Source organism: Trypanosoma brucei, chromosome 8 (genome assembly GCF_000210295.1).
Source record: "Trypanosoma brucei gambiense DAL972 chromosome 8, complete sequence".
Taxonomy (NCBI): Eukaryota; Euglenozoa; class Kinetoplastea; order Trypanosomatida; family Trypanosomatidae; genus Trypanosoma; species Trypanosoma brucei.
In genome coordinates, this window is record NC_026741.1 from 1,936,622 (window position 1) to 1,947,955 (window position 11,334).

Consider the following 11,334-nt stretch of genomic DNA (forward strand, 5'->3'; position numbering starts at 1 on the left):
TACCATGGGCATCCCAAATAATCAGGGAAACGATGCCAATGAATCCCGTATACGAGGTATGAGTGCCAGCAGCCTGTTGGTTAACAGTACCATGGGCATCCCAAATAATCAGGGAAACGATGCCAATGAATCCCGTATACGAGGTATGAGTGCCAGCAGCCTGTTGGTTAACAGTACCATGGGCATCCCAAATAATCAGGGAAACGATGCCAATGAATCCCGTATACGAGGTATGAGTGCCAGCAGCCTGTTGGTTAACAGTACCATAGACATCCCAAATAATCAGGGAAACGATGCCAATGAATCCCGTATACGAGGTATGAGTGCCAGCAGCCTGTTGGTTAACAGTACCATAGACATCCCAAATAATCAGGGAAACGATGCCAATGAATCCCGTATACGAGGTATGAGTGCCAGCAGCCTGTTGGTTAACAGTACCATGGGCATCCCAAATAATCAGGGAAACGATGCCAATGAATCCCGTATACGAGGTATGAGTGCCAGCAGCCTGTTGGTTAACAGTACCATAGACATCCCAAATAATCAGGGAAACGATGCCAATGAATCCCGTATACGAGGTATGAGTGCCAGCAGCCTGTTGGTTAACAGTACCATGGGCATCCCAAATAATCAGGGAAACGATGCCAATGAATCCCGTATACGAGGTATGAGTGCCAGCAGCCTGTTGGTTAACAGTACCATGGGCATCCCAAATAATCAGGGAAACGATGCCAATGAATCCCGTATACGAGGTATGAGTGCCAGCAGCCTGTTGGTTAACAGTACCATGGGCATCCCAAATAATCAGGGAAACGATGCCAATGAATCCCGTATACGAGGTATGAGTGCCAGCAGCCTGTTGGTTAACAGTACCATGGGCATCCCAAATAATCAGGGAAACGATGCCAATGAATCCCGTATACGAGGTATGAGTGCCAGCAGCCTGTTGGTTAACAGTACCATGGGCATCCCAAATAATCAGGGAAACGATGCCAATGAATCCCGTATACGAGGTATGAGTGCCAGCAGCCTGTTGGTTAACAGTACCATGGGCATCCCAAATAATCAGGGAAACGATGCCAATGAATCCCGTATACGAGGTATGAGTGCCAGCAGCCTGTTGGTTAACAGTACCATGGGCATCCCAAATAATCAGGGAAACGATGCCAATGAATCCCGTATACGAGGTATGAGTGCCAGCAGCCTGTTGGTTAACAGTACCATGGGCATCCCAAATAATCAGGGAAACGATGCCAATGAATCCCGTATACGAGGTATGAGTGCCAGCAGCCTGTTGGTTAACAGTACCATGGGCATCCCAAATAATCAGGGAAACGATGCCAATGAATCCCGTATACGAGGTATGAGTGCCAGCAGCCTGTTGGTTAACAGTACCATAGACATCCCAAATAATCAGGGAAACGATGCCAATGAATCCCGTATACGAGGTATGAGTGCCAGCAGCCTGTTGGTTAACAGTACCATGGGCATCCCAAATAATCAGGGAAACGATGCCAATGAATCCCGTATACGAGGTATGAGTGCCAGCAGCCTGTTGGTTAACAGTACCATGGGCATCCCAAATAATCAGGGAAACGATGCCAATGAATCCCGTATACGAGGTATGAGTGCCAGCAGCCTGTTGGTTAACAGTACCATGGGCATCCCAAATAATCAGGGAAACGATGCCAATGAATCCCGTATACGAGGTATGAGTGCCAGCAGCCTGTTGGTTAACAGTACCATGGGCATCCCAAATAATCAGGGAAACGATGTCAATGAATCCCGTATACGAGGTATGAGTGCCAGCAGCCTGTTGGTTAACAGTACCATGGGCATCCCAAATAATCATGGACGGAGTGCGAAAAATATTTGAAAAGGGGCTAGTTTTGCCTCATTTTCTCAAGTTATATTTTTATTTAAGTGGGATGCCCTTAAATTTTTCAGCGGTTACGCTCTTTCGTTTCCTAGTGTGGCCTTTTGTGGCGTTGTCTTTTATTGGAGATTTTAACGTTCGAGGATGGCTGCGGGGCCTCCAGTTGTTACTAGCTTCTGTTGAGAGTGATTGTTCTTTTTCCTTTCTCTCTACATACTTTACATGAAGAAAGCTGCTATGTTTCCGTTTTCTAACCATATTTTCCTCCTGTTGATATATTTGTTAGTCGTTGCTACTGTACGCACTTAAATTTTTTACTCAGATGAATTTCCGTCGTCATTATTATTATTATTCCTACTTGTCCATTTCACTGCTAAGGTGAGTGTTAAATAGAGTTGTGTACATATCTGGCATTAACATGATGTCCAAACCAAGATAAATTGAAACGTAGTCAACTTATTTTTTTTTATTTTCAAACATTTTAGAATGTGCGCTCGGGTGTCGTGGGGATCTTTTCACGCTATTTGAGGTTGATGATTGTTACTTGGATATACTCGAAATTGAACTTTAAGTCACGGCCATCATTCTTGTGGGGACACACGCTGGTTGGCAGTTGCATTTTCTTACGGGAAAGGTAGGGATGGTAAAGCAAAGCAAAACTAAAAGTGTGGAGGAGGGGTCCTGCACTTATTTATTGACGGACTAATTTGTCACGTTTACTTGACAAATTATTTTCCCAGGGGAAAGAGGTGCTTTGGAAGCTGCTGCAACAAAAGTAAAGGAGGGACAGTGGCGCTCGCGCTGCCATCCCCGATGGGGAATATTCCAATAATTGCGCGTGCATCCGCATCCTTTTCTAGTGTCTGACCGTGTGATTGCCGGCTTTATTTTTTCTTTTTCATCCACGCTTCTCACCTCCTTCGTTTCTTGGCGTCACCACCGCGGTTATTGTTATTGATGTCATTGGATTTTTGCGGAAGTTTGCTGCTTTCTTTTTCGTTACGCCTGTTTATGTATCCTACTCTCGTTGGCTTTGTTTGATCCTAATCACAGTCCACAGGGGGTTGCCCAGGTGAAGTAACGTAAGTACTTAGTGGAGGTGCTTTAGTGAACAAGAAGATAAATAGGAAAAGGTGCGGGAGAGGTAGAGAGGGAAATGCCCCAAACGGTTCAGAAGCGACAAACACACGGAAGGAGCCGGCGTGGTTACGATTTTGTCCTTGAAGGCGTCCCTATGTACGATTCACCGGACATAAGTAGTGACAGCAGTGACATAGAGCGTACACGCACCATGGCACCACCCCATGGACAAAATTGGGGCCCAGCCGCGTATCCTAAACCATCAGCAGCGGGTGCGGTAGCTCCACCGTACCGCCACCAGAAACAACAACAACAACAACAGCAGCAACAGCAGCAAGAACATGCCCGTCAACAACTACTCTTGCAGCAAAAGTGGTTGGAACAACAACAGGCGGCATTCCACCAACGACAGCAGGAGTTGTCTCGTGCAGAATATCAACGATCTCACAAAACACAGCAGCAAAGCCAACAGTCATCCCACAACCACACAGAAACGCGCGATGCACGCAGAACTATCATGGGCGACTCCACGGGACGCGGCAGCCGCGAACGCTGCCCGCCAGTGGATGATATTGACTACGTAAAATACTTCCCGGAGAGGGGGCCACGCGTAATGGAATACACGTCACCTGGGTTCAATACCAACCCCTCCACCACCGTAGCCCAACACATTCAAAGTGGCCACAATGCACAGTTCACCACCATGCGGCCTTCGGCCCGTAGCCAGCAGCATTTGGAATGTCTCGGCAACCACAACAACACTGTGGTGGGAGCCTACGGGACGGGGGAGACAGCTGATACGAGAAATACGGGGGCCAGGGAGACGGCAATCGTTGGTGGAGGCGTACATTACGGGGCCCAGAGCTTACAAGCCACCGGCAAGTGCGCGGCCAGGTATGCAAGTACGCTTTATTTGGAAAATGACCATCCGTCAGCTCAAGTGCCCAACGGGTACACCGTAGAGATGGGAAACTCAGGTCTTTTCACTCTAGCTAACTATCCTGATGCGGACAAGGGGGCCGTAACGAACGAAAACCGCTGCAGCGGCGGAGCCGTCAAGCCGCGATGGACATCTGTGAGCACCACCCCCATGGAATGTCGTACACCACCTTCAGTTGCCACTGCACCGCAGTACAGGAACACAGCAGCTTGTGATTCTACAGGCGGAGATATCTTCTCTGGGGATTATGAATTTATGCCTGTTGAATTGGGGCAGTGTGACTTCCGCACCCTCCACGCGGTTACCCTCTCTACAGAACCCACACCACCCTTCACGCCGTCGCACGCTAGTGTGGAATCGAGAGGCGGAAAAAGGAACGCCCTATTGCCCCCAGTGGGGCACAGAGACTTATCGTATTTTGAATCATTGCCACAGAAGCAACAAAAGCAGCAGAGACGAACATCTAAACAGGGAGATGTGCAAGACGTTAGTGAAGCATCTCTCCCATTCGCGGTACCACAGGAGTACCAGTATTTAAACAATGACTTGACCGATCCAAATTCGAGTCTTCCGGCCCCTGCTATGTCGGTTGAAACCACACATAAGTCTGAGAAGGCACAAACGCGGAAGGTTATCGACTCGTCCAATCCCCGACGGTGGATTGTGCTGTAGAGACTCGAAAGGAGAGCGGAGCAAACCTGCACATGAAGACGCGCGGAGAAAGTTCGGTCGTGGTCCTTGGTTTAAATGACCAGCAGTAGGTTTCACCACGCGAGCCCTTTTTTGTTTTCATTTGCTTTTTCTTCCCTCTTTGCTGTTTAGTGAGTTGTGTTGTCTTTCCTTCGTTGTTTCTATTGTATTTTTTTCCTAGTGACTGTGTAATTGGTTAAGCGGCGCATATTAGCTCATCGTTTGATTTTATTTTGTTATTGTTGCTTTTGTTTGTCGACGATAGTTATAATTAATGTGGCCACGTTGCTCACAAATATTTGCATGAGTTTCTACTGTACAAATATGTTTGACTGTGCGTTTTCTTTGATGTTAGGGCGGTGGACACAAAAGTCGACATTTGCATGCAAGACGCCACTGCTACCACGGCTCTAAGTGCATCTGAGCAGCGAGGTAATGTCGGGGACACATGTGTGTATGTGTTGAAAGAAGGAGAGAGTGTAACCATCTGACTGAACCTGCGCAATGGGGCGGTTTCGATATGTTGAACAGGGGAAAAACTCGGGTGTTGGAAGTGAACTGAGGCCGCGGGAAGCGTAAAGTGTGGAGAAATGTAGGGGAAAAGACTCGGAGAGAAAACAGCGGAAGCGTGTGGGTGGAGGGGAAAAAATAAGGAAGTAGACCTGTAAGGAGGAGGGGGCGCATTTAGCGTATTTGGAGTACCTTTCGCTCCTCTAAGGTCTCTTCCTCTTTTCTTTTCCACCCTTTTCAACACTTTCCGTCCCTTATACCCCCTCAGGCACTTACTTACTTACCTTGGCATTGGCACCTTTTGTTCACTTCTCCTGCTTGTTGGCTAAATTCTTGGGTTATGCCCCGTCTCTTCGGTCAGTGGTTTCTCCCCCCCCCCCCTCTCCCTCGTGTCTATTTATTTATTTTCGTTCTGATTTTAAAAGTAAGTGAAGAGATGCGCAGTCCGGCTGCCATTTTGTTTATTTTCAACGTTTTTCTTAATTGTATTATTGAGTTGTATTGCACTGTTTTGCCCTTGGTTTGTAAGCAAAACAGCAAATGCAGGCGCATACGTGCGCATTGTCACGAAATTCTACGGCACGCATAATTGTCAGTAATGCCATCATTTTTTGGGGGGGTTTTAATTCCTGTGCTTTCAATTTTTTTGTGAAAAAAAAGGAGGGACATTTCTCTAAACTCTTTTCACCTTCCCTCTCCGAACACAACGGCAACGCATCGTATGAGGGAATTTCCCCCTTGCCTACACACTGCAGTAGGGCACATCGTTATATTAGGGGAGGGGAAACCAAACGCAGACAAAGCGTCCGTGAGAAAATGTATTTCTGATCGTAAATACAAAAGAAGGGGGAAATCGAGAAGTACATGTTTATATTTACTTATGTTTATGAAAGTACTCGAATTATGGAATAATAGGACTTAAGTGAGAAGGAGAGAACGATTACACGCCCTCGCATGTTCCCTTTGCCTTCTTGATCTGCACCTTTCCAGTGATGCCCAGCACCCCCTTTACACGCTACCAGTTTTACATGGAGCTCTATAAGTCATAGGACACAGTATTTTATTCCACTTCCCCGCGCATGTGTATACACGGATGTACATGTATATATTGGTATATATTTAGTTGTTTCATTTATACTTTGTGGTGGTCTGACGTTTCGTTGTGCCCCCAATTCGCCGTCATTAATCTTTTTGTTTTGTTTTTCGTTGTTTTGTTTGTATTTTCATCCATAACTGCAGCTAGACTGAAGCTACCTACACCCCCTCGCCTTCCCTTTTTTACTCTGGGGTAGCCTGTAACGTGGGCCTTTTCTGATGCTGTTACCGGGGTCCTCCCCAGACATAAGTGGTGAAGTCCTCGTGCCGTCGTGCTTCCAACCATCTGGAAAATATGTACTTTTTTACTATTGTCTCTTCACACAAGCAAACATACATACATAAACATAACAATACAAGGGATATTAAACCCACCAAAGTTGCGGGTGTAGGCACGTGTGTGCCAGAGGTGGAGACTGTGCGGAACAGTGGGACCACGTGAAACAGCGACGCAACGGGATGGTACCGAATGGCGGGGAAGCTGCAGGTGCATCACGCGAGCACACGCAGGGGCAGAACGCAGGCAGTTGCGCCCTCAACGTAGCAACAAATGGGAAGTGGGAGCCTTACGGGTACAATGACAGGGAAAGGGAGCAATCACATTTGAACAGTTCGAGGGGAGCACCCCTGCAGGTACGGGTCGTTGTGCAACTCCCCAACGGCACCGTGCGCGAGTGGAAAGATTTTGCGCAGTTGCAGGCACTACCCCAAATTCTCCGTGAGGTGTATACCACCACGCCAGACCAAGGTCGTAGTTCAGCGGGATCCCTCTCACCGTTAAAATTCTTCTGGATAGATATGAGCGGCATGCCGCAGCGGGAAGATCTGAGTGCCCTATTCGAGCTCCTTCACGTGTGCAAACATACGGAGCGAAGGTGGCGAGCTATGGCAGCAGCGCCTCCCGGGGTCGGGTTAGGCGGGTTTCCGCTAAATAATGGCACCTGCGAAGAAGGGGCGGAGCGGTCTCACTATGACGAAGATGACTATTACGACGATGCAACGGAGCTCGACTACTTACGGGCCTTCGTTGCGGAGCAGTATGTTCAGATTAGCCTTACGGTTCTTGAATCACCAAACGTGACGGTGTATGGATTACCAATGGAAAAGGACACTGAAAGGGAAATGGGCACTGAGAAGCACCAACGGCAGCGAGAGGGCTCGCGGCCGAACCTTCTCGACGCGTGTGAGTCAGGAACCCTGGCTTCTGTGCAAGTGTTGTGCTTCGTCAATGGAGTCGTCACCTGGCGGCCACAGCCGGCGGTACAAGGGTGGGAATACATTCCCCACGGTCTCGAACGTAGACTGAGTAACAGCACCAACATTGGTGATGGCAGAGCAGTTGGTGACGGCAACGAGGAACCGCGCGGAGCACTAACCACGTCTCTGCTTGTACTCACCATTCTCGACGAACTTTATATGGCTTTCCTTCCAGATACGACTATAGTGCTCAGCGAGGTGGATACAATCGACTCTATGTTGCCACTTGTCCGACAGCGAATGTCAGACCAGGCGGACATATTGAGGCGCATTCAAATGTTGCGTCGGAGTTTGTCGGTACATCGCCGCGTGCTGATGAGCAAGGTTAGTGTGCTTGAGCTCTTGAGCAGACCCACTGTGCGCGTACTCTTACCCTTCATGAATCCAATCACGGACGCCGTCAATGAAAAAGAACGGGAGCATTGTCGCGAGCCATTTGACCCCCGCGTGTATCAACCGAGACACCGCCACGGAGAATTGCACTACGAACAGTCTGAAGCAAGGGCAAGGCGCGCCCCTTCATCAGGGCAACAGAGCGACACCTACGCAGATATCGCCTGTCGCATTCTGCACGTCCTTTCTAAGCTCGAGGACGCGCGCAGGATTCTCACAAACTCTATCATCATCCACTCCTCGGGTGTTGCGGCGGTGAACAACTACAACAGCAATCAGTCTGATACCCTCAGCATTACGCTGGGCTACGTTGCTTTGATGTCCCTGCCCCCAACTATCGTAGCTTCGCAATGGGGAATGAACGTTTACGTCCCGTGGGTGGATATGAATTCTACCGCGCCCTTCTGGGGTATTGTAGGTGCGGTGACGGCATACGCGGCCCTCGTGCTCTCCTATCCAATATTCTGTTGGATCAGGGGCAGACCGGACAAACTAGTCTTTTAGTATTGGCGGCACGGCCTCATCTGCAGATAGTTTGCGCGGTGCGTCCGGGGAGAATATCCACGGAGGCTTTGGTGAGCTGTGCATGAAACGCCCAGAAGGCAGCGTTTGTAGTCGAAGATTCACCTGTGAAGAGAAGGAAAGGACCTTCTCTTGCTATTCGCCACGCGGCCTGCAGCGGCACTTGGTGTACAATTGCCCTCCTGCAACGTTCTACACGCTCCTCCCAGACATAAGTGGTGAAGTCCTCGTGCCGTCGCGCTTCCAACCATCTGGAAAATATATACTTTTTCACTATTATCTCTTCACACAAACAAACATACATACATAAACATAACAATACAAGGGATATTAAACCCACCAAAGCTGCGGGTGTAGGCACGTGTGTGCCAGAGGTGGAAACTGTGCGGAACAGTTGTAGCTGATGGAGAGCTTCTTGGGAACGGAGATCATCTGTCCACACGCCTAGACATCGTAACAGTTTGGTAAAATATACGCAACTACGAACCGTCATATGCTTGCTAACTACATCGCTACTCTGTTTTCTGAAAAGAGCGAGAGGTTGCAGAAGCAATGGTCCATGTAGTCCCAACACCGCATTAGGTTCAGTTACGTTGATACCCGGTGCTTCCCACCGTTGCAACTTCGCAGAGGGAGCTTGGACATCACGTACCGTGGCAGGGATGCGATACCACTGTACGCTACGGTATGGACGCGACGAACGCGCTCCCAGTTTCCTCATACCCACCGTATTTTGGGACGAAAAGCAAAATAAGCAAGTTCGGCAGTGGTGATTACGTGAATTTGATCTTCGCCACACTGTGATGCTAGCGAATGTTTTCTTTTTATATAAAGACCAGCTGGAAGGACGGTCTTAACTTCATTCCTGCGAACGGTTCCGGTGTCTTGATGTTTGAAGGGAGTAGCTGCGGTGGCGGTCGTATGTTTTCATATGTGCGGTCGCACCCCAGGTCAAGGAAACCGTGCCCTTTTATGGTGATACCTCCCCCCTAACCACGAGTAATTGGCCTCTTCTCGTCGTGAGTGCGTACCCCCTTTCTGTCTCAATTTATTTATTCGTTTAAATTTTGTTTTGTTGTGGCGGGGTATTTTCTGGTGGCTGCGTATTTCCTATTTATTAATTTGTAGCCCACTGAACACGAGCACGTTCGTGTCATCGCCTTTTTGTTTTTTGATGAGTCGCTCACAGACCAAAAAGGTCACCAGTGCGCCACCGGTCCCGAGTCTTTGCACGTAACTCTCCAGTCGTTGCTAACATGGTTACAAATGTCACCAACAACACCACGAGGATGTCCTTGTGAGTTGTCCACTTCATCTATTTACGTACTTGGTACCTCCTTTTTCTATTTTTGCTGCATTTGCAGAAAAGGAAGGGGACAACGCTGCGCCATCAGCGCTGATGGTATACGATGAGGCGGCGCTGTCAAAGTATCGTGGCCTGCTGGATAGCGGTGAGCCGTTTCGCAGCAGAACATGCCGATACTGTTCCAGTGGAAACACAGCGGTAAAGCATATAAACAGCAAAAAGAAACCCAAGTCGCCGTGGGACTTTTGGAACAGCATTGTTTGTTCCCCAACCGCCTCACATACACGCGCGGAGGGGCGCAAGAGGACGCCAATGTATGTTGTGGGACCAATGGTGGACCAAAGCGAACTGCCATTCCGTCTGCTCTGTCGGCGTTATGGGGCTACACTGGCATACACCCCAATGTTTCATGCAAAGAGCTTCGCCCAAAGTGCACACTACCGCCAACGCTACTTTTCAACAACAACATTTCCTCCACATTCCGCCATGGAATCAGGGGGAAATGTTGCCGCTAACGATAGCACCAGTAACGATGGGGCATTAGATAATGACCATCCGCTGTTCGCTCAGTTCTGTGGAAATGACCCTGAAACCATCCTTGCCGCCGCTCGACATGTGGAGGATTACTGCGAGGCCGTTGATTTCAACATCGGTTGTCCGCAAGGCATCGCCCGCCGTGGCCATTATGGTTCGTTCCTCATGGAGGACTGGGAATTGCTTCACAACATTCTCCATGCGTTGGCAGTTGAGCTTCGCGTCCCTGTAACAGCAAAAATGAGAATATTTGACGATGAGGCACTGACACTAAAATACGCTGAGATGCTGCGTGACACGGGAATCTATGTCCTCTGTGTGCATGGCCGGACCCGCGAAAACAAGGGACAGCAACAGCAGCCCGCAGACCTACGAATGATACGCCGTGTGCACGAGCATTTGAGGGGTTCTATTCCTATCATTGCAAACGGCAACGTGCTTACATTCGAGGACGTGCCACGAAACTTAGCCATAACGGGTTGCGAAGGATATATGTGCGCAGAGCCTCTGCTGTGGGATCCGAAGTTGTTTGCACCGTTAGCTTCAAGTTCGACCGCGGAGTTCGCTCCCAACATAACCGATTCAACCTTATCAACTTCTCCAGCACCGTCCACAGTTCGCAGTGGTCGGCTCTTTGCGGAGTCCCGGCCGACACGTCTGAAAGCACTGGCCACGGCCTCAGAATACCTGGAGCTAGTTCGTCGTTTCCCTGTGGACATTGGTTTCGTCAAGGCGCACTTCTTCAAGATGCTGTACCACAGCTATGAAATGCATCCGGCGCATCAACAGTGGCTAGCAAATTTCAGCATTAATGGCAGTAACGTTGGCAACGATGTTGTCGAAAATTGTGCGACGAGTCACTGCGGCGAGCAAAGGGAAACGACGGTGGTGGGCCACGATATCTTCACGGCGGCTCTTGACGCTCTAACCGATCATCTTCATTCGCTTCAGAAAGCCGAACTTTCGTTAGAACACGACGGCCCGCAGCCGAAGCGTCAGCGGGAGCTTAAGGTGGGAGAAGAAGGAAAGGAACGGCAGCAGCTGAAGAATGGAAGGAGAGTGGACGGTTTAACGGATACCTTTGCGGATGACGAAACGCTTGGCATCGACTTCTTGATGTGACGTATGGCA

The 11,334-nt window shown here is 49.1% G+C and overlaps 6 protein-coding genes across 6 annotated transcripts; 5 read left to right on the top strand and 1 right to left on the bottom strand.

The window, feature by feature from the left end:
• Position 1: 1 nt before the first annotated feature.
• Positions 2–1,876, top strand: TbgDal_VIII7790 (T. brucei spp.-specific protein, (fragment); the record flags this gene model as incomplete). The annotated part of the gene is made up of 1 exon (XM_011777810.1): positions 2–1,876. A coding segment is annotated over one exon (1,875 nt), but the record flags the coding sequence as incomplete, so codon positions are not given.
• Positions 1,877–3,032: 1,156 nt separating this feature from the next.
• Positions 3,033–4,568, top strand: TbgDal_VIII7800 (T. brucei spp.-specific protein; the record flags this gene model as incomplete). Its single annotated transcript, XM_011777811.1, has 1 exon — positions 3,033–4,568. One exon carries the CDS (start codon positions 3,033–3,035, stop codon positions 4,566–4,568), a length of 1,536 nt encoding a protein of 511 aa, XP_011776113.1.
• Positions 4,569–5,436: 868 nt separating this feature from the next.
• TbgDal_VIII7810 (hypothetical protein, unlikely) lies at positions 5,437–5,685 on the top strand (the record flags this gene model as incomplete). Its single annotated transcript, XM_011777812.1, has 1 exon — positions 5,437–5,685. One exon carries the CDS (start codon positions 5,437–5,439, stop codon positions 5,683–5,685), a length of 249 nt encoding a protein of 82 aa, XP_011776114.1.
• A 965-nt stretch (positions 5,686–6,650) lies between these two features.
• TbgDal_VIII7820 (hypothetical protein, conserved) lies at positions 6,651–8,345 on the top strand (the record flags this gene model as incomplete). Its single annotated transcript, XM_011777813.1, has 1 exon — positions 6,651–8,345. The coding sequence occupies one exon, from the start codon at positions 6,651–6,653 to the stop codon at positions 8,343–8,345; it is 1,695 nt and encodes a 564-aa protein (XP_011776115.1).
• A 16-nt stretch (positions 8,346–8,361) lies between these two features.
• TbgDal_VIII7830 (hypothetical protein, unlikely) lies at positions 8,362–9,084 on the bottom strand (the record flags this gene model as incomplete). The annotated part of the gene is made up of 1 exon (XM_011777814.1): positions 8,362–9,084. One exon carries the CDS (start codon positions 9,082–9,084, stop codon positions 8,362–8,364), a length of 723 nt encoding a protein of 240 aa, XP_011776116.1.
• A 678-nt stretch (positions 9,085–9,762) lies between these two features.
• On the top strand, positions 9,763–11,325 carry TbgDal_VIII7840 (tRNA-dihydrouridine synthase 1, putative; the record flags this gene model as incomplete). The annotated part of the gene is made up of 1 exon (XM_011777815.1): positions 9,763–11,325. The coding sequence occupies one exon, from the start codon at positions 9,763–9,765 to the stop codon at positions 11,323–11,325; it is 1,563 nt and encodes a 520-aa protein (XP_011776117.1).
• Between the last annotated feature and the right edge of the window lie 9 nt (positions 11,326–11,334).